The sequence below is a fragment of the Trifolium pratense genome, linkage group LG6 (assembly GCF_020283565.1).
Source record: "Trifolium pratense cultivar HEN17-A07 linkage group LG6, ARS_RC_1.1, whole genome shotgun sequence".
In the NCBI taxonomy this organism is placed as follows: Eukaryota; Viridiplantae; Streptophyta; class Magnoliopsida; order Fabales; family Fabaceae; genus Trifolium; species Trifolium pratense.
In genome coordinates this window covers 3,216,156-3,237,529 of record NC_060064.1, presented here as the reverse complement: position 1 = coordinate 3,237,529, position 21,374 = coordinate 3,216,156, and the positions used below count along the sequence as shown (strand labels likewise).

The 21,374-nt window shown below is 33.3% G+C and overlaps 3 protein-coding genes across 4 annotated transcripts; all 3 read right to left on the bottom strand.

The window, feature by feature from the left end:
- Nucleotides 1-4,129: 4,129 nt before the first annotated feature.
- Nucleotides 4,130-10,703, bottom strand: LOC123891035 (peptidyl-prolyl cis-trans isomerase, chloroplastic). The gene is made up of 7 exons (XM_045940818.1): nucleotides 10,436-10,703; nucleotides 10,176-10,358; nucleotides 5,491-5,632; nucleotides 5,291-5,379; nucleotides 5,077-5,131; nucleotides 4,849-4,934; nucleotides 4,130-4,505 (listed from the first exon to the last, which is right to left on the bottom strand). The coding sequence occupies exons 1-7, from the start codon at nucleotides 10,493-10,495 to the stop codon at nucleotides 4,350-4,352; spliced, it is 771 nt and encodes a 256-aa protein (XP_045796774.1). The 5' UTR covers nucleotides 10,496-10,703; the 3' UTR covers nucleotides 4,130-4,349.
- A 2,213-nt stretch (nucleotides 10,704-12,916) lies between these two features.
- LOC123891034 (putative expansin-A17) lies at nucleotides 12,917-14,582 on the bottom strand. Its single transcript, XM_045940817.1, has 3 exons — nucleotides 14,400-14,582; nucleotides 13,767-14,088; nucleotides 12,917-13,479 (listed from the first exon to the last, which is right to left on the bottom strand). Exons 1-3 carry the CDS (start codon nucleotides 14,521-14,523, stop codon nucleotides 13,170-13,172), a joined length of 756 nt encoding a protein of 251 aa, XP_045796773.1. The 5' UTR covers nucleotides 14,524-14,582; the 3' UTR covers nucleotides 12,917-13,169.
- A 2,240-nt stretch (nucleotides 14,583-16,822) lies between these two features.
- On the bottom strand, nucleotides 16,823-20,863 carry LOC123891032 (glucose-1-phosphate adenylyltransferase large subunit 1-like). Of its 2 annotated transcripts, XM_045940816.1 has the most exons (15): nucleotides 20,260-20,863; nucleotides 19,942-20,064; nucleotides 19,660-19,833; nucleotides 19,488-19,580; nucleotides 19,274-19,357; nucleotides 19,117-19,172; nucleotides 18,940-19,033; nucleotides 18,747-18,859; nucleotides 18,594-18,666; nucleotides 18,382-18,462; nucleotides 18,212-18,298; nucleotides 18,020-18,124; nucleotides 17,822-17,928; nucleotides 17,591-17,651; nucleotides 16,823-17,286 (listed from the first exon to the last, which is right to left on the bottom strand). In XM_045940816.1, exons 1-15 carry the CDS (start codon nucleotides 20,497-20,499, stop codon nucleotides 17,185-17,187), a joined length of 1,593 nt encoding a protein of 530 aa, XP_045796772.1. In that variant the 5' UTR covers nucleotides 20,500-20,863; the 3' UTR covers nucleotides 16,823-17,184. The 2 variants fall into 2 exon arrangements, 1 of the variants encoding a protein (XP_045796772.1); XR_006802991.1 differs by lacking the exons at nucleotides 16,823-17,286; nucleotides 17,591-17,651 and having other exon boundaries at nucleotides 17,824-17,928; nucleotides 18,020-18,102; nucleotides 18,212-18,462; nucleotides 20,260-20,767.
- Between the last annotated feature and the right edge of the window lie 511 nt (nucleotides 20,864-21,374).

Sequence of the window (21,374 nt, the reverse complement as noted above, 5' to 3'; positions counted from 1 at the left end):
TTATTAAATGCTAATTTGTGCATTTTAACTTTTAAATAATTTTAATATACACTTGGGGGCCTTATTTTTTTATTTTTTGCTTGGGGGCCTAGGGCCGTCGCCCTCCTCACCCCCCTCAAATACGGCATTGTGCTTGAACATGCGAATCATACATATGCTTGAAGATCATGAAAATGAATAGCTCATAAATGCAAATAACAAAAGCAGAAGAAAAATAAACTGAAAAAGATAATATTATTAGTTTATCACTATAAAGATTCAACATTTGTTTAAACATTTGTAAGATTATTTGAGAGAGCTTATGTAAACAAAAGAATTCACATTGCAACCATGTACATAAATGGCTAAAATATACCGTCTCAAAATTTACATAACGAATAACAGTTGAATTTAAGGGTCATCTTGACATCCAACCTACTGTAACTATAACTATTCAATTCATTAAAATCCATATATACCCTTCTCTTTTCTAAAAGCATTAAGGGTATTGAAATTGATACGATATGAATTCAGATCTAAAAATAAATAAATTCTAATATAAATTTGACATTATTTGGGTTCAATATATTGACCGACTTATATGTTAATTGTTATGTTGGTATAACATAAAGAGCAATTATTCATCCGGCATCCTATAACCACCAATATCAAGGGCATATGCTCCCTCTACTAAATTAAGAAGCATGACCGCCTATATTAGCTTGAATTCCCTTTGAAGATTGTCGTAGGAAAAAATAGCATACCTGTTGAATTCATATTGTTTGCTTGTAGTTCACACAAATCGTCATGCATGATTTAACAAAAAATATCAAATATAAATAAAATTGAAAACAAACCTTTGTGTAGATCATGTATTGCCCACCGATTTTAAGATAAAAATGAACATAACTCACTATAAAACGCTCATCTGTATAAAACTAATACAACATAACAATTTAATGAAAAAAAATGATATATAGTGTTACTTAGCAATTTACAATCAAAGTATGTCTATATTAATAAAGGACTTAATACAAAAGAGTATGAAACATTAGACATCATATTATAGGGTTAATGTCGTACCACGTATTGGTACGACATTAACCCCATGTATTGCCCACCGATTTTAAGATAAAAATGAACATGACTCACTATAAAACGCTCCTCTGTATAAAACTAATACAACATAACAATTTAATGAAAAAATTATATATAGTGTTACTTAGCAATTTACAATCAAAGCATGTCTATATTAATAAAGGACTTAATACAAAAGAGTACGAAACATTAGACATCATATTATGGGGTTAATGTCGTACCACGTATTGGTACCAGGGGAGTTCTCAAGAAAAAATCATTGAATTTTTTTCGAGAAAAATGTTTTGCAAATTTTCGAGAAAAATCATCGAAATTTTTTCGAGAAAAAAGTTTTTGAGTTTATCGCGAGAAAAAAGTTTCTGAAAAAAAATCCTCAAAATTTTGTCGAGGATAAAATTCTAGAGTTATCTTGAGAAAAAAACTTTCGGAAAATTTTCGGGAAAAAATCCTCGAAATTTTTTCGGAAAAAATGTTTTGCAAAGTTTTCGAGAAAAATCGTCGAAATTTTTTCGAGAATTTTTTTTAGTTTATCTGTAGAAAAAAGTTTCTGAAAAAACATCCTCAAAATTTTGTCGAGGATAAAGTTATAGAGTTATCTCGAGAAAAAAAAGTATCAGAAAGATTTCAGGAAAAAAACCTCGAAATTTTTTCAAAAATTTTTTGTGCAAAGTTTTTGAGAAAAATCATCGAAATTTTTTCGAGAAAAAAGTTTGAGTTTATTTCGAGAAAAAAGTTTCCGAAAAAAATCCTTGAAATATCGTCAAGGATAAAGTTCTAGAGTTATCTCAAGAAAAAAAGTTTTCGGGAAAAAATCCTCGAAATTTTTTCGAGAAAAATGTTTTGCAAAGTTTTTGAGAAAAATCATCGAAATTTTTTCGAGAAAAAATTTTCCGAAAAAAATCCTCGAAATTTTGTCGAGGATAAAGTTCTAGAGTTATCTCCAGAAAAAAAAGTTTCGAGAAAAAATTTCTGGAATTATCTCAAGAAAAAAGTTTCGGAAAATTTTCGGGTAAAAATCCTAAAAAAAATTTCGGAAAAAAAGTTCCGTAGTATCTTGAAAAAAAATGTTTCAAAGTTTTTCTCGAAATTTATTTCAAAAAATTAATACTATAATTTTACTTTATTTAATTATTTTCTTGGGCCAATAATAGGTCTCATAAGGGGCCAAGAGTTAAACTAAATAATATGGATCATTTCTCTCCCGACCCTCGCCTTTCTTTTATACCCTCAAAAATTTCATTTTGCCCTTGTGGTTTGAAAAATTTTTGCCAACAAACTTCGGTTGTAAAAACCGAAGTTTTTAAACATGGAAAAAAAATCCTTTTATATAAACCGAAATAACATATACCCCCAAAAAGAAGAAAAATTTATATCAAAATCCGTGTAGAGCTACCTGTGGTAAATTTAGTATATCTCTCTGAATATAAGTTGTATGCTAATGCTTATTAATCTAGTGTAAAGAAGACAAAATTTACTACAAGATTGACACCGGAATTGTTAAATTTCATTAAGTATATAGTATGAGAAAATCTACCTACAAGTTTGAGAAAAGTTTCTGCAAAATGTTGTAGAGATACTTGTGGTAAATTTATCAAAGCTTTCTAAATATAAGTCGTATGCTAATGATTTTTTATCTAGTGTAAAGAAGACAAAATTTACTTCAAGATTGACACCGGAATTGTTAAATTTCATAAAGTATAGTATGCGAAAATCTACCTACAAGTTTGAGAGACATTTCTGCAAAATGTTGTAGAGATACCTGTAGTAAATTTATCATATCTCTCTGAATATAAGTTGTATGCTAATGCTTATTAATCTAGTGTAAAGAAGACAAAATTTACTACAAGATTGACACCGTAATTGTTAAATTTCATTAAGTATAGTATGAGAAAATCTACCTGCAAGTTTGAGAAAAGTTTCTGCTCTGTTTCTGTACCAGTACCCATTATTTGGTCAAACTGAACCAATTGGATAGTTAACCCTCAAAACAAAAATTATATTTGTATTCTTGACACCCTAAGATTTCCAACGAGTGGTCGTTTACTCAAATCAGCATCGTTTAGTATTTCAAATAAATTTTGGAAGTTGAGGGTCTCATGCATAATTTATACAGGAAATCTGGAAAAAAAATTTAGAACACAATATTTCGGTTTATATAAACCGAAATTTTTTAGCATGACAAAAAAATTTGGTTCGTATAAACCGTTGTACTCCCAGGGCAAAAACGGAAATTCAGGGGGGTAGAAAAGAAATGCGGGGGGTCGAGAGATAAATCGTCAATAATATGAGACTTGGGCTTAGAAAGAAATAGAAGCAAGGGGTCCTAATATTTTGGGGCTTAAAAGAGGGCCAAAAAATGGGGCCTTTGCATATGGGGCTTTTTTGACAGCTCTAAGTACCGTACGCGTACCGGTATCCGAAACGTATCCGATATCGGTACTCTGTCTAAAACGGTGCCCGTGCATCATAGCTCTTCTTGGTAAACTCAAAAACTTTTGCAAACTTTAAATTCATGCCTTCTTCAACTATCATTTCATCAATGGTATTCACCTTACCATTCAACAATGTCAAACCCATAGTAAAAGGAAAAATCAAATAAAGTCCTGATCCTAATGAGGATAAGTCCAAAAGAACTCTTGGCTTTTCCAGATACTAACTTTTTTTTTCTATGAAAATCAAAGTCGTGTGTTTTTAGGTCCTTTTCCAATTACAAAGTTTTTGGAAAATATTAGTCGTTTTTTCAAAACCATCCAAAATATCCTCTTCTTACTTTCAAAGATGGAGTAAATTCTCATATTCTAGAAATAATCTCTGTATCATTCAGCTGGCCATTTCAAATTACCTAAACCTAATGTCACTAGTTCACTACAGAATTGAACTTTGCAATATGAATTTCTGGGATGAATTTTGACTAGTGTTGTGCTTACTGTTTGGCTTAGTGTTAAATTTGAAAAATTAAACATGGTACTGATGCTTTAACATGCGAATCATATACTTGGAGATCATGAAAATGAATAGCTTGTAAATGCAAATAACAAAAGCAGAAGAAAAATAAACTGAAAAAGATAATATTATCAGTTTATCACTATAAGGATTCAACATTAGTCTAGTAAAACAAAACATGGATGTTTTTTCTCTGCTGTGTCTCCAAATGACAACCAATAAGCAGCGACCAATGATAATACAAACTTGTTAACATGTTCAATAGAGGACATTCAAAATATAGAAAATTGTACTCAGACGGAAACATGTGATTCACTCCCGCATAAGCATCAACCATCTATAGGCAGTTCTCCGGACTTAACAATTCTACAAGGCTTTTTAGGGATATCCAATCTGCTTGTTTCCTGAGATTCAAGTGTCCTCACAACATTCATTCCATCAATCACATGTCCAAACACAACATGTCGATCGTCTAACCATGGAGTCTACATCATAAAATTACAACATTAAGATCGTACGCAGAAGATTTGAATATATTAGTAATAGTAGGTAAATAAGTGAGTACTGAACATGTTATCAAGAGTGTGCTTTTTTGCTAAACATGTTACTTAGCATTTTAAGAAAATCAGGAAATTTGATCCAGTCTAATATTCAAACATAATATGTATATATAACATAGCCTAATGAAGCTTTCCAATGATATTATGTAAATAAACAACCCATCACTGTTCATTGAATTTAAGTTTAATTAGAAACTTGAATTTTACTTTCATTAAAGCTTATAAAGTTGTAAGTAAAGAAAAACTCAGGACAGTACATGTCACTCACCTTTACGGTGCAAATAAAAAATTGACTACCATTAGTATTAGGACCAGCATTTGCCATACTCAAAACTCCAGGACCAATATGTTTCACTGCAAGAAAGTATAGAAAATAGAATTTTCAGGCGATTATTAACATTATTTATAAACCGGAATTACGGCCAATGATGAATTTTGAAAACCAAGCACTATTAAAACTCTAGATATTACAGTACAGGCAGCAACAAAGACATACAGGCAAAAGTCTCATCTTCAAAACTAGAACCATAAATACTTTCTCCGCCGGTTCCCTGCAGCCAATAAAAACATATTGAGCGAGGAGAAACATAATTACCGTCAGTGAAACAAATACATGGCAAGTGAAAGTAAATATGCACATTAACATATAAACAAATATAACAAAGATTATTCACATATACACGTAAACAAACAAAGGCAACAAGTCTCACATCTCCCTCAGTGAAGTCCCCTCCCTGAAGCATGAAGTCTTTGATTATACGATGGAAGGAGCATCCTTGGTAACCATATCCTTTCTCTCCTGCACAGAGATTATTAATCTCAATCAATAAAATGCTATATTACACAATTGATTCAAAGTAGCTAGTAATACAAGAACAAGAACAAAACTGCATAAAATTTGATTGCTTGCCTGTGCACAAAGCACGGAAATTTTCAACTGTTTTAGGAGCAACCTCTCCGTACAAACCCAAAACAATCCTGCCAACAGGTTTACCCCCGATTTCTACATCAAAGAAACATTTGGTAGTCACTTTGGCTTGCAGCTCTTGAACCTAATAACAGTAACAAAACCATGTAATGTAAGATAATAAACGTCAAACATCTTAACCGCAACAGAATCGACTAATAAACAATGCCAATAATTTTATTTTTTGGTTAACAAAGCAGCTGATAAGCTTATAATCCAAATACTAAATGAAACAACAAACGAGCAGTCTAAATATAAAAAATGATTTCAGGTAGGTTTGGTTTAAGAAAACCTTTTTGGTTCGTTTCTGTTTTCCTTAATAATTACAGAAGTAACATTGTATTCTCGAGTAAACAATCCTTTTATTTAAATGGCCAATGTTAGTAATTATTTGTTAGATTAGTATTTTCTCCTTTGTCCAGTTGAACCAGGACCTCCATGTTATGATCTAAACAAAATAAGGAAGCAAGGATAATTTTTATTGCAACAGATTGAGGTATGGTCTAAGTGTGTCTCATCTCACTGGTATCCTCCCAAGTAGCCAAAGAATCATCCAAATTCTGCCATTTCACAAGAACCTGTGGCACAGATAAAGGTCCCTTAAGAATAGTACGAGTCTTAATAACCTTCTCAGGTAATACAATAGGGCCAAATTCAGTAGTATCAGGCAAAGGAGCATAAGGCAGAGCAATATCACTTTGAAACTTCTTTAATTGTGAAATGTGGAACACAGGGTGAATACGTGCAGTAGAAGGTAAATCAAGCTTGTATGCAATAGATCCAATTTTGGCCAGCACCTTGAAAGGGCCAAAATATTTGAGACCAAGTTTTTGATTCATCCTTTGGCTCACAGAAAGTTTTCTATATGGCTGAAGCTTCACTAAGACCTGAGTGCGCTTCTTATCAGCTTGTCCCTTCATCAACTGTTGAGCCTTGTTCAAGTTACATTGAAGTTGAGCTAATAACTGGTCTCTACTGTGGAGTTGTGCAGAAACTGCATCATACCCACCTCATTCAACCCATTCAACCCAATAGCTCTGGTTAATGTAGGAGGATCCCTTCCATATAGGGCCTTAAAAGGAGTCATGGCAGCACTGGTATGAAGCACCTTGGACCAAATCTTGGGATTACTAAAAGTCAAGCATCTGAGATACATTTCAAGACATTTATTGAGTGCTTCAGATTGGCCGTCACTTTGTGGGTGATAAGCAGAACTCATGGCTAGAGTGGTGCCTTGTAACTTGAACAAATGTTGCCAAAATTGACTAGTGACCTTGTCCCGATCTGACACAATGGACTTAGGCATTCCATGCAATTTGACAATGTGCTGCATAAAGATCTCAGCTACAGTTTTACTGTCATAAGTAGATTTCAAAGGAAAGAAATGACCAAATTTGGTCAATCTATCTACCACCACTAGAATGACAGTATAACCACAAGAATTGGGTAGGCCAGTGATAAAATCCATAGCAAGATCCTCATATACCTGCTTAGGAATAGGTAATGGAGATAGCAATCCAGCAGGTAATGTAGTAGAGTGTTTAGCTTGTTGACACACAGAACAAAACTTAACATACTCAGAGATAACTTGCTTCATCTTGGGCCAAAAAAACAGACTGCAAATTCTATCCATGGTACGTGTAATTCCAGCATGACCACCAATTGGGGAAGTGTGAAATTCTTGCAAGATCTGTTGAACCAATAAACTATCAGGAAGGATAGCAAGTCTATGCTGCCAATAAAGTAATTGATCCTTAACCACATAATCCTGGTGTGGTGTCGTGCCAGCCAAGCAAATTTGAAAAATAGGACCAAAATAGGGACAAAGAGGTAAAGCAGCTCGAAGTTCTTGCAAGAAGAGATGTTGAGGCTCTGACCATGATAAAGAAAACATGCGCGAAAGAGCATCAGCAGCGAGATTCTCCTTGCCTGGCCTATATTCAATGGTAAAATCAAAACCAATAAATTTGTGAAGCCAAGCTTGTTGCTCTGGAGTTTGTAATGACTGATCAAGTAATGCTTTCAAACTTTGTTGATCAGTGCGAATAATAAACTTCTGGCCCAACAAATAATGTCTGAATTTAGCCAAAGCCTCAGTAATGGCTCTAAATTCCCTCAAATAAGCAGATTGCTTCTGAACATTGGGACCTAACTTCTTAGAAAAGTAAGCAATAGGGTGACCCTGCTGACTTAATACTGCACCTATCCCCACACTAGAAGCATCAGTTTCCAAAACAAATGGTTGAGAAAAATCAGGAAGAACCAATACAGGTGCTGAAGTGATGGCAAGTTTGAGATTGTGAAAAGCCAAGTCAGTGGTAGAAGTCCACTGAAAACAATCTCTCTTCAATAGATCAGTCAAGGGAGCTGCAATGGTAGCATAAGACTTAATGAAACGTCTATAGTACCCTGTGAGTCCCAAAAATCCCCTCAATTGCTTGACATTAATAGGTGTCTGCCAATCAAGAACTGCTTGCACTTTGTTCTTGTCCATAAAGACACCCTGTCCAGATACAGTGTGACCTAAATACTCTACTTCAGTCATACCAAATGAACATTTGGATAACTTAACAAAACAAGCAATGGTCACTAAGCAATTGAAGCACCACCTGTAAATGCTCAAGATGAATAGGCCAAGAGGGACTGTAAATGAGAATATCATAAAAAAAAAAAAAAAACCAAGACAAATTTTCGCAGAACAGATTGAAATACTTGGTTAATCAAACATTGAAATGAAGCCGGAGCATTAGATAAACCAAAGGGTTCATCAAAATTTGATGATAGCCTGACCTAAGGTCCAATTTGGAGAAAAACTTTGCAGCAAACAATTCATTGAGCAGTTCATCTACAGTAGGTAATGGGAAGCTGTCTTTGATAGTCAGAGCATTCAAAACACGATAATCTGTGCAAAACCTCCATGTGCCATCTTTTTTCTTCACAAGTATAATTGCAGAAGAGAAGGGACTGGTGCTAGGTTGAATGATACCTTGCTTGAGCATATCCGCAACTAGGGATGGCAATTTGACCCATACCCAGAGGGTACCCGCAAAAATTACCCACAATGGGTAGGGTAAAAACCCGCATTTTGGGTACGGGCACGGGTATGGGTAATTACCCGCAAAAATGAACGGGTATGGGTGCGGGTACGGGTACCTCAGTACCCACCCCGCCCCATACCCGCATAATATATATTTATTTGTTTTATTTATATTATTATATTATAATATATATAAATCAATTTAAAACAATACAACTCTAATAAACTATTACATATTTTTAATAAAAATGTTTATTTATAATATAATATAAAATTAATGTGAATATTTAAAATAAATATGAACTTTAACATAAGGTTAGTAATAATTTTGTTTATAATTTTTATTAGTCAATATTAAAATCTTTGAAATTTTTTTAATTCTATTAAAATTATATGATATTTTATAATTGATCAATTTATTTTTAGTAAAAATGCGGGTAACGGGTACGGGTATGGGTACCTAGGTACCCATAGGGTATGGGGACGGGGACAAAAGTTGTTACCCACGCGGGTATGGGGATGGGTACGGGTATTTTTTCAATCTGCGGGTATGGGGATGGGTACTATAGTACCCTACCCATACCCTACCCATTGCCATCCCTATCCGCAACCATGATCTCAATTTGCTCCTTTTGACTGTGGGGGTAACGGTAGGGTCTAACCTTCACTACCTTAGACTCGTCCATTAAAGGTATAGAATGGTCTTGCAACCGTTGTGGAGGTAAAGGAGTTGGCGTGTTAAAAATGTGACTATGGGATAGTAACAATTTGGCTAGATCAGGATGCATATCTGAAGGAACGGTAAAGGTGGAAGTGTCATCAGTAGCCATATGGAAACAATGCATTGTGAATAACTCAGAGATGGCATGAGTGTGGTGTAATCTAGCAATATGATGTAACTGAGCAGACCCTGGTGACAAAGGCTTTTGACCTTGCAAAGTAGTAGCAAATTTGCCCGAGACAAACAACTTGAGGAATAAGGCACGATAGTCAGCTACATGAGGACCCAAGGTGGCCAACCATGAGGATCCTAGGATCAAATCAGCACCAGCAAAGGGCAAGAGAAACACTGGAACAGTGATCTCATGACCTTGAATAGACACAATTAAATCAGAAACCTTGCCTTCAGCAACAATTTTATTTCCATTTCCTACTAACACATTGAGATTAGGGACTGGCTCTATAGCAAGTTTAAAAAACTTAGCCAATCTTGGATGAAAAAATTATCTGTACTCCCCCCACCCATCAATTAGGGATGAAAAAACATCCCTAATTGTGTCGTTTGTTACTAATTTTATGAACTAAATCGACTAACAAGAACATTCGAAGATCAAACTAACTGACGTAAAACACATTTGAGGAAAAACTGACTATGTCTGTTTTAGTAATTTTGATATATTGTCGGACTATTGTTACAGAAACCAACATTTAATAACCAGAATAACAGTTTAGTCACTTTGTTTCTAGTTTTAAAACAAAATTGTTATCGAAATTGATAAAAACATTGTTTTTGTCACCACCACCAATGTCATAATAATATCCTTAAACTTATCTCAAAAAAATAAAAAAAATTCTGAAATGAAAAACTAACATTTTCAGCAGCAGCAGCAGCACATGTGACTCTCCTCCTGTATGTAATTGATCTTGCTCCAGATTGTTGCGTGGTTGAAAACTTCAAAGAAAAATTTGATCTTAATGGAAATGATTTAGTGTAACCAATCTGTGATATGGTATGTGACTTTGGAACCATAGATACATGTTGGCTAAAATTGCCCTGAAAAAACAAAAGCACAAAACTTTTGGTAAGATTTAGCAACGAAAACAAAACCCAAGATAAAGAAAGAGAGAAACCTGGAGATGGTAAAGAGGGTTGTGAGATTGAAGCAATTGGGTTGAGAATGAAGACGCCATGGTTGGTGTGTTGAAAATTGGGAACAAGAAAGATGAGAAGACACTAAAGCGGTATTTGTTTATTTAAAAAATGGATAAAGTAAAACAAAAATCACAAAACGGTTCTAATTTTTTTTATTTTCTCCTTTTTTTTTTTTCCTTCTAGTTTTGTAAATTTCTCTATCACATTGGTTTCTCAGTCATATACACTCATTGTGAATTTAATGGGGACCTAGAAAAACAAATGAATATTTCAAAAGTATTTAGTGAAAGACATACAGGTGCTTTTCCAAATATAATTTTGAATAATTTTTAAATATATACATGTTTTTTATGCACATGATAGGATAAAGATATGATATGATAAGAAACTAGATAAGGATATCATAGGATGGTAACAGGATAATCACATGTGTTGAGATTCTCTCCATTTTTTCTCTCTATTATCTCTCTCAATTACTATAGTTTTGAATGATTTTTAAATATATATATATATATATATTTTGACAATAACAAAATGATATTCATTCGTTCAAATTGATAGATTACATCAAATACAATCACATAATCAACATCGCTAAAAACATAAAGGATGAATCTGCAAACAAAACTCACAGCATCCGAGTTAATAGCATACAACGGCAAAATGCCTACAACAAATAATATGATAAAGTTAAAGTCACCGAAGTATCCATGCCTCCGGATCTGCAGCGTTGAAGCCCAAATCATTGGTTGAATTTGTAATTGACTGAAGCCGATCTTTCAATTGAAATCAAATGAACACCGCAACAATACGGGACAACAAAAACCTCGCACAAGACGACGAACAACACAACGCCTCACTCAGACGGCGAAATCACAAAAAAGAAAACACAAAAGAAAAACTTGATCAATGTGAAGATCACTTATTTAAATAAAAAAGAAAAGGAAAAACAATTATGAGGGGTGATTTTGGGTCAAAAATTGACCCTAAAACCACCCCTTCTTGGTAGATCAAGAAAAAAAAATAGGTTAAGTTGGGGCGGCGGCTATGAAGAAAAGGAGAAGAAAAGTTTATTTTTTAAATATATATTAAATAGTTGGACTCACAAAAAGTCACATTATTGCATTTATATTCTCATAACATTAGTAATGGCAAAAATGAAGAGAATTAAAAATAGAGAGGATCTTGACTCTCCAAATATAGTAAGGGAAATGGACTCTTTTTAAGGAAGTCATTAGGGAAATGGAGAGGGTTTTATTTTTTAGTTTAATTATATGCACCGACGGTGTAAAATAGTTTTGCATGATCGTCCAATAAATAACCACCATTTTGTCATGTTATGTCAAGAAAGTGGGGTGAAGTGTGGTGATGTGGCGGAAAACATGGTTGATATTGATTGACAGTGTAAAATTATTTTACACCGTCAGTGCATATCAATTAAATCCTTTATTTTGAGTGTGTGCTTGTGCTTTTAATTTTGCTTTCTTTTTACTTTAACTATGGTGAGTGTGTAAAACTACATTTTTTGACAAAATTGTGTTCACAAGATAATATGTGAACTGGATTTGCATTTTAAAATGTGAATCTGGTCGGTGGTCAGAATTCTCGATTTTTGACAATAAACAATTATCTTAAATGGTTTTTCGAATCCCAGAGTAATAATGTCAACCCATCGAATTAGGGTAAACTTCAATATTAATTCTGACAATAGCCCTAAATCAAAAGCATATTGGGAGGGAAATTTTCTATTTGTCATCATATCTAATCAACTTGAGCCCTGGTGATCAGCCTTGGTTAATAATTTTTTGATCCAACCCACGTTTCTAAAAAAGGATTAATTAACTAATTCGGCAAACTTTTTTTTACGTCTAAGGCTCTGTTTGGTAACACAAATAAGCTAGCTTATAGCTTATTATATGAGCTTATAAGCTTGTTTCAAAAAATTAGAGGTGTTTGGTAACAAGCTTTTTGTACTAGCTTATAGCTTTTTTTCAGATGCTATTTCAAGTAGCATTTGAGCTTATAGCTTATAGCTTTTTACACTTTATTCCATTTTTACCCTTTAATTTAATAACTACCCACTCTAAAAAATAAACTACCCACTATCAATTATGTAATTTTATATTTAATAACCACTTTAAAAGCTAATTTTACCAAACACTTTAATTTCAATAAGCTAGCTTTTCAGTTATCAGCTATAAGCTAGCTTTTCAGCTATCAGCTAGCTTATCAGCTATCAGCTAGCTTATAGCTTATTTTTACCAAACGGACCCTAAATTGGTTAATCCAGACGTGTTGTGAGAAATGTTACAAAAAGAAACTATGAAATATTTTTTTTAGAAAACTTTGTTATAGGTAGAAGGTTGATATCATTATCATCGTTGGCACTCATCATACAACATAATAATATTTTGAGGCAAAAAAATGACTCTATTTTATAATATAATTTAAAAATATGCTTTGGCTCACAAATGTATTCATACAAATAAAAAATACACATTATTACAAATATATTATTATACCAAAGTTGGTGGGCTTCATCGCAAATACTAAAACATATTGCTGAGCCACAAACAACCACTTGGAATATATAATTCCTTACACAATATATAAATAATTGTTACACAAGAAACCAATATATATATATATAAGAATGCACAATAATAAAAGTGATATCATAGTAATAATTAATCCATAATTCATATATTCAATTTAGAATTGAACATTACTTTTGAAAGATTGGCCAAATTTCCAATTGGATGGTGCTACATTTATAGCTGTACGAGTCTTTCCATTTTTGAGTTGAATTCTAAAGGATAAGCTTTGACCATTGAGAAAGCTTAGGCTCTGCCAATTAGCACCCCAATTCATTGACATTGATTCCCATTTATTCTTTTTTGACCCTCTGATCCATACTTTAGATATCTCTCCACCTCCACCTACATTGCTTATAAGAACTAGCTCAAAATAATCTCTCCCATTTATAGTAAATCTTATGTTTCCACTTCTTTTGCACCCAACTCTGCATATATACAACAAAACTTTGCATAAGACACATATTTATAGATTTAATTCATATGCAGTATAGTATATAGTCACTAGAAATATTTGTTTGTACATGATGTGTCAACTTTGTATAGTTCAGTGGTAAGAGTTTGACATTATAATATAGTTACTAGAAATAACTTTGTATTCTTCTATATATTTTTTTAAAAAAAACTTTAATGATTTTTGATTAATTGAGTGTTGAAAATAATAATGCATCAAAATTATAGACCAGATACATTAATTATAGACCGGAGGGAGTACCTCCTGTACAAAATGGGAACAATTCCAGCTCTGTAAATAGCTATAGTTTCAAAGGCAGGTTGAGACATGTCAAAGTGTGGTCTTGGAGGATTACACCAACCACCATTGTCACTAGGTTGTGCAAAGTTTGGTGGACAAAAGTTTGTGGCAGTAATAGTAATGGAAGTTCCCTTGTGGCACCATTGAGGAACTTTCCTTGCATCACAAACTATTTGATAGCAACCACCACATGACTTGCCATCATTAAACAGAGCAGTACTCAATGCAGCTGTTTTTATACCATATCCATCTATGTTCAGATTTCCATAGCCACATGCACCACCTACAAGTTAATCAAAACAAAGTTATATACTTATGATAATTTGATTAACACTTAAATATATCTTTGTCCATGTAAATATGAGTTTATCGATGAAACACTGAAATAGACACAAACACATTGAGACTAGACAAGACACTGGTAATTATTTGAAAAAATGACATAATTGAATGTAATTATATGTGTCGGTGCCGTGTCGGTTTCGGATACTGACCATGTTGGACACCTCGACACGCCTTGATTAATATTGTAGCTATTTATGATCATGAAGTAAAAGAATTATGAATAAAAATAAAATAGAGACAAGAAGTTACCCATTGTTCCTGAGGCATCACTTCCACCATAGAAAGTTGCATGAGCTTGTTGCCAAACAGCAGATTCCACTCTAAGTAGATTCATTAGCAATATAAGAACACAACTAATAATGAATTTTTCCATCCTCTTAATTTTTTCTATCTCTCTGACAAATTAAAGAAGGAATTGCTTGATTTTTGTTGTTAAATATGGCAGACTCTCTTGAGAATTTATAGGTGCACTTAGGGAGGTTTTAGCCCATAGAATTACAACAACTAACTGAAATTCAATAAACTATTGGGAAAATAAGTGTTGACCAAAAATTTATTCTCCTATTGTAAATAAAATATTGTAAGACATAACATGCATTTGAACATAGGCAAGGTTGCTTTTGATTGAATTTAATATTTTATTAATGAGACTTTTTATCCGCTTCAACTGATTATCCCTACGCACAACTGCATAGAAGAATTTCATGAATCGGATGTTAGACTGCAATAGATGGAAAAACTCTCTCTCAACAATTTTAACTTGTTACATTCCTAGAATTAAATTCGACCTTAAAATCTTTGATTAAGTTAGATGAGACCTGAATAATCTTGTCAAAATACTATTGAAGAGACTCTAATAAAATATATTTCATGATATAGAAAATGCATTATAAGTAAAAAAATTCTTAGTACACATTTGATCCTCCGTAGGATCCGTGGTACGTTAGTGGTACTATCATGTACAACTTGTATTAGTATAATATACATATTCATGAATCATGATTGATAAATAGTTTAAATTATATGCTATTTGAATGATAGGCTATCAAATGAATGAACCATAGAAGTTTTACTGATCCGTACTTTTAATTGTATGGGAAGTCAATTCGTACACTCAAGAGATAAGGACATAAATTATGGGTATAGTGTATAAATAAATATTTGATTTAATGATAGTAGTAATTAGTAACATGCAACTACCTAACTTGTCTGCATTGACTTAGATTGTTCATCAAGAAACAGATGACTTTTTTTTAAGCTCTTATCACAAGTAGTATAGCAGCTGCTTATGTACTTGTCAAATTGAAAATAATATCAATGCATGTTAGAAAGTCAGATATAAAGATGCTGAATTGAAATGCCATGTATTGTGCCATGTCTTATGGAATTGCATACACATGGAACATGGCTGATGTCATCTCTTACCAATAACTGTTTCACACACAGAGCCAGCCAGAGTTCGTTGTTGAATAGGAGCAACTGCATATCCTAAATTTTGTAATATAGTATTATACAGTTTTATATAATTATGACTCATGATATAAAATATTTTATCTTGAGGCCTTGATGGATAAGTGATACCTCAAAAGATAACTAAGGTTGTAGAAAATAAGAATGAGTTAAGATTATGATACACTACATGGACACCGGAAACATCATTGACATTGAGACATCAACACTGATGGTATGTAGTTTAAGAAAATAAAATATTCGAATGTAACTACATATGTCTATGTCAGTGTACCGACATCAAAATGTGTCGAACACCAAACATATTCCGATGAAGTGTCATTGTTACATACACTATTTGATTTGTTTTTAAACTGTATATTAACAGTCAAAGTGGCCTGGTAATTAATGGGAAAAAAATCTAATGGTTGATGAGGGTAATGATTTCTCATCAGAAATAAAGTCTAATATTCAATCCTTGGCTTGAGCATGTAGTAGCATTAAAACTCTTGACGGGAGACCCATTTGGGGTCCACACAAGGCCTGAAGGATTAGTCTCTGCAGTTGCGCACAGAAGATATCTGATTTACGCTAAAAAGAAATCCAATACAATCCATCAAGTGCTTTTACAAGTGGGTTAATCTGAAACTTTGTAACAATACTATTTGACATTAGTTTTGCTAAATGAGTGAGTATGCAAATCTAATGACAAGTAATGGATGCAATTGTTGTTATTCATTTCATTGAAAGCACTAAGTATTTATACAAATGTGAAAGTCCCACATTGGTTACACCATTGATCAGTTGCCATTAACTAACTAACCATATTAGCTTTGCCGAAAAATCCAAACTGTATTAACTGTCATAACAGAAACGGTTAAATGCGAGGCACTAATTGGATATTAGCACGCTGCAGCACAGATTTGCAGTAGGATAGTTCAAAGGTTTATTAATAATGGCGATGTCTTAGATGAAGAATGTTTCTAATCATGGAATACAAATGTTGTCGAGTGTCACATACCGATAAACATTGATAATGACAATAATGGATACATGCAGTAGATTACAGTCCCACATAATGCACCAAATTAACAACACCTTATAATCATGGAATAAAAAGATTCTTAAGGGATCTCAGTAAGGATGAAGTAGTTAATCCTGTTTTTATGCAGGAATGAAGAACATGTAGTTGATAGATTCACTTCTGAAGTCAAGATATTCATTTAAATTATATTTCTCTTATTTGAAATGTAACATTCAGTTAGACAAATAATGTCACCAAATTATTGACCATTTTGGCTTATAATAACAGCGATAAAAACAAAGATTTAACGAATTTTATTGCTGCGACAAATGTTGTGTAGATCGCTTCTGTTGAATGAGCCAACAAAAATTGTTCTGACAAATGAATGTGTCCTTTTATTGATTTCCCTGATTGAAGATTCAAAATTTGATGCCTGAGCCCTTATTTCAGGGAACATTTGTTTATAGCAAATGTTTGAAGCTGGTATATAGTATATACCCTCCATTTGTGTCTTTTTTGTTATGTTTTCCCATCTGCTATTGATAATCATTCATCGTCGAATTAAATGATTGTGCCATTGTTTATTACCGAGTTTTTTAACACTACCGTGATCCCTGATCGAATATAAAACCCCTCAGATGGTCTGTCAGCCTCCTGCACATTCTACATCCCAAGTACAATTGTCATTAATTTAATCTTAGAGAACTATAAGAAAATTATAATAAAGTGCTATTTTTCTTTTCATATGATTGAATCACATGGTACACGTGTGACATTCAAACCAGCCAACAAAAGTATAGACCTAATCATCGTTAATCTAATGCATAATTGCATTTTCCGCTTATTCACTCCATTTATTCGCAAATCACAACTACTTAATCGCCAATTAAAGAAACCATTTGGTCACACTTTAGAAAAGAAAATAAAGGCTGGAGAAATTAGAGAAGATAGACAACTAAATACTTACTTCTTTGTTTGCAATTATTACATTGTTTCCAATTCTTGCATTTTTGTCAATTATACAATTCCTGCATACGATATTCGAGTCATGATATAGACAAAAATGCAAAATAGGAGAGAAAGAAATAGTTGTAAATCCAACACAGAATATTTCACATGTATGCCATTTAACTGAGTTCATGTATGGTGTTATATAATGTGAAATTACGAAAGCATTTTCAGTTTTGAGGATTCTTACATAATTTTTGTATTCTTGCCTATGCCTATAGGAACGTCTCTCGCTGCTAAAAGAGACGCAATTTCAGACTCTGTTTGGTAATAGTCAGCGCCCATCATCATGGTATCCTGTAAAGTGATTGTAAATGTGATAACACCGCGTCATGTCAGTCAGGTTAAGAGAGGTTAAGCAAAATATCAATAAAGTAAGGTTACATACCTTTAGCTGCACTCCAGAGTCAAGTCTCGAGCGAATTCCTACAATGGATTTTTCAACCATGCACTCTCTTAAAAAGCAACCATCTGAAATCAAAGAATTAATCACCTACAATTGGTGTTATTGTACACTCTCATTAGGCTCCATTAGAATCTTATAAGGTTGGTTATAGGAACTTAAATTTTACAGTTCTACCTGACACTTCTCCATTTTAGTTGGAGGTAGGAACCGAGGACATGTAAAAATTGGCTTTGACTGATCATATAACTGAAACTTTGGCGGCTTCGACATGGAAGAACAACAAATTGCAACTCATATAAACTCATTGACTTATACCTGTAATTGTTAAATACTAAAAGACCTACCTTGTCCATAAGAGCCAAGTTTGCATCAAAGAAAGATTTTATAGTCCCAATATCTTCCCAATAACCACTGAAAAGACATGCCTGTGATCAAATACAAGGGCCAACCTTGATTGTTTACTATAAAAACATAATTTTATAATTCAATGCATTAAAATCTTCTGCTAAAACAACTTGTATAACTCGACTGATTTTTACTTAAAGCAAGTAACTACCTGGACTTTAAAATCTTTTGCAGCCATTGGAATGACCTCAGATCCAAAATCATTTGCATTAGGATAACAGCTCCTGAAAATTGATTACAAAATAAAACTGAAAATCACATCATACTTACCTTAGTTGAACTTTCGAAAAATTATGTTAGTTACCTGAGAAGTTTGCGAAGAACTTCTAATTTAAACACATATATACCCATTGATGCAATATACGGAAATTTCCTTGCTTCATGAGCTGATAATCCAAAAATACTCGTATCTACATGCTATGAGAACAAGTAGAGCAATCAGCGACAGGTATATATTATATCTCAATAGTTTAAGAGGAAAATGGAAGAATAACAACCATAGATCTTAATAAATCTCCCTTTGGTTTTTCCATGAACTGGCGTATCCGTCCTCTTTCATCAACCTTCACTAATCCAAAATCAGAGGCACGACTACGAGTGAAAAAAAAGAAGAAAATGTAAACATTTCAGGAACCAAATGTATATGGTTTTAGAGGAAAGTTTAGTTAGAATACCTGCCATCTACTGGTAGACACGACACAGATACATCAGCACATGAATTAATGTGCTTCTGCAGATATGAGATCAGTTGTCATGTGAAACATTCACAATGAAAGCGAATCAGAAAAAACTAATTGAAATTAACATCTAATAATAATACTGATTACCGACCTTCAAAAGTTCCATGTAATCCATTCGATAGAGCTGATCGCCACACAATATCAGAATGTTCTCTATGTTTTTATGCTCAGCATCCTAATCAAGTTCAAGAAGCTTATTCAGTTTTGTAAATGTAAGAATGGATAAAATTCCTTGCCAGTTAAATCTTAAGCACTTGCATCTATGGCGATTTTATTTTCTGAACGACAAAGAGAATATGGCATACCTCAAACAACCAAAGAAATTGTCTTACAGCATCGGCAGTGCCCTGAAACCACTTATTTCCTGATTCGCCGAGTGTTTGAGTTGCTGCCAATACCTACCATAACAAACTTCTAGACTGTCATGATTCAAGTGAAAGTAACAAAAATAATTTACAGTAACAAAAAAAGGTGTACCTCAATAAAACTACCACCACAGTTAACGCCACCTCCCAAATGATATGTTCGAGCAATGTGGCGGTTGAGGGACTGAGAATTGAATTGTGTAAGGACGTAAATTTTATTAATTCCGCTATTAATACAATTACTCATTGGTATGTCCACCAGCCTATAACATCCCCCGAATGGCACCTAAACATCATATAATAAAGAACATAAAAGACGCACAGATTAGTGAATTCAAGCCTAGTTCTGGAAGAACTTCACATCACGTGGAAAATAGTGAATTCAATATTTTACAGCCGGTTTAGCCCTATTTTGAGTAAGGGGGAATAGACGAGTTCCAGCTCCACCACCTAAAATGATCGATGCAACGGTCTTTGGATTGGCTTCTTGTCCAGCAAAAATTGGCGATTGTAAGGCCTGGAATGCAACAATCTAGGTAAATTCATATTCAATATATAAGCCCCCCTATCATGGTTTAACTACACTTAATATAGCGATCCTAACAAGGCTCACTAGTTAACTATCTTAAACAATATCGAACTAATCCTAACAATAGCAGAAACATATCATTGTCAAATATATAAGACATTAGTGGAATGAAAGTGAATTTACCATAAAATCATTTGCAACATCAGCAAGAGTAGCAGTAACCAAAAATCTTTTACTTGTGTTTCTCTGAATAACAGTCGAGAATTTTCCATAGGGAAAATCAGATGCTGCATTCTTCGAATACTGCAAGTTCAACTTGATACCAGAGAATGAGGAAGACAGATGATTCCTGTCACGGTCGAAGGATGACTTCTTTGAACTTAAAAACTTAGGAATTCCATGTAACTCACTTGCCATCATCATTTCTAATTTTCCATGCACTAGGATAACTATTGTCTTCAATTTTTCTTTCGAAGCAAGTTATTATTTAAAGCCTAAAAGTTTACTAGTACAAGATTATTTAAGATATTAAAAACAAAAACTAATAAATAACAAAGCAAATCAGAACATTTTCTGTACAACCATAAAAGGTAGGGAAACATATGCAAATGAAATTAAAGCAGAAGCATAATTTGTGAAGTTAAATTGTTTATTGTGTTTTTCCCTCATGTTTTATTATGAATTTAAAAGAAAAGTGAGTTTCCTCAAGGTAGAGCAAGGAATGGCTTAACAGCACAAAACCAACTCAATTTATTTTATTTTCATGATGAGGATCAGACAATCTCTTACAACAACACAAACTGAGTTGTAAGTTTCTAAAGATTCTCAGCAGCTTACACTATACTTAAAGCTAAAATGCATCTTTATTATTCCTAAATGCATGTTGTTTCCCTCCTCTTTTGAGATTTTGGTCTAATTAATTAATATAACCATTATTTAATCAAATAGAAATTTAGGACTTTCTTTTACTACCATCATACACCAATTAGTTGGTCCCTTGGTGATTGATGATCAACTTGGTAGAGAGGACCACAGTTCGATCCCCTGCAACTGCAATCGGGAGGGGGCTGGAACCATTTTATGCCAAAACGTACCCCCGAACTAGATTAAGCGGTCCAGTGGACCGAATACTGATGGTGAAAAAAAAACCAATCATACTAACATTAGTTTTTCTTTTTTTACGAAAAAGTGTTATAACATATTATTGATTAAAATGTGTTCAATACAATATGGACTATCGACCAGAATTTGGACACTAGCTAGAATAGTAACAAATTAGTTATTACTAGTAGTTACCA

What these genes read in the sequence shown, in the direction of transcription:
- LOC123891032 (XM_045940816.1), bottom strand. Translation starts at nt 20,499, where the DNA reads ATGATGATGGCAAGTGAGTTACATGGAATTCCTAAGTTTTTAAGTTCA. An exon ending in TGTCTACCAGTAGATGGCAG is followed by an intron (nt 19,034 to 19,116) that starts GTATTCTAACTA and finishes TTTCACTCGTAG; the next exon opens with TCGTGCCTCTGATTTTGGAT. An exon ending in GTTCTTCGCAAACTTCTCAG is followed by an intron (nt 18,667 to 18,746) that starts GTAACTAACATA and finishes ATCAATTTTCAG; the next exon opens with GAGCTGTTATCCTAATGCAA.
- LOC123891034 (XM_045940817.1), bottom strand. Translation starts at nt 14,523, where the DNA reads ATGGAAAAATTCATTATTAGTTGTGTTCTTATATTGCTAATGAATCTA. An exon ending in TGATGCCTCAGGAACAATGG is followed by an intron (nt 14,089 to 14,399) that starts GTAACTTCTTGT and finishes ATTAACTTGTAG; the next exon opens with GTGGTGCATGTGGCTATGGA. An exon ending in GTTCCCATTTTGTACAGGAG is followed by an intron (nt 13,480 to 13,766) that starts GTACTCCCTCCG and finishes GTATATATGCAG; the next exon opens with AGTTGGGTGCAAAAGAAGTG.
- LOC123891035 (XM_045940818.1), bottom strand. Translation starts at nt 10,495, where the DNA reads ATGGCGTCTTCATTCTCAACCCAATTGCTTCAATCTCACAACCCTCTT. An exon ending in TTTCCGTGCTTTGTGCACAG is followed by an intron (nt 5,380 to 5,490) that starts GCAAGCAATCAA and finishes ATCTCTGTGCAG; the next exon opens with GAGAGAAAGGATATGGTTAC. An exon ending in TTTTTATTTGCACCGTAAAG is followed by an intron (nt 4,506 to 4,848) that starts GTGAGTGACATG and finishes TTTATGATGTAG; the next exon opens with ACTCCATGGTTAGACGATCG.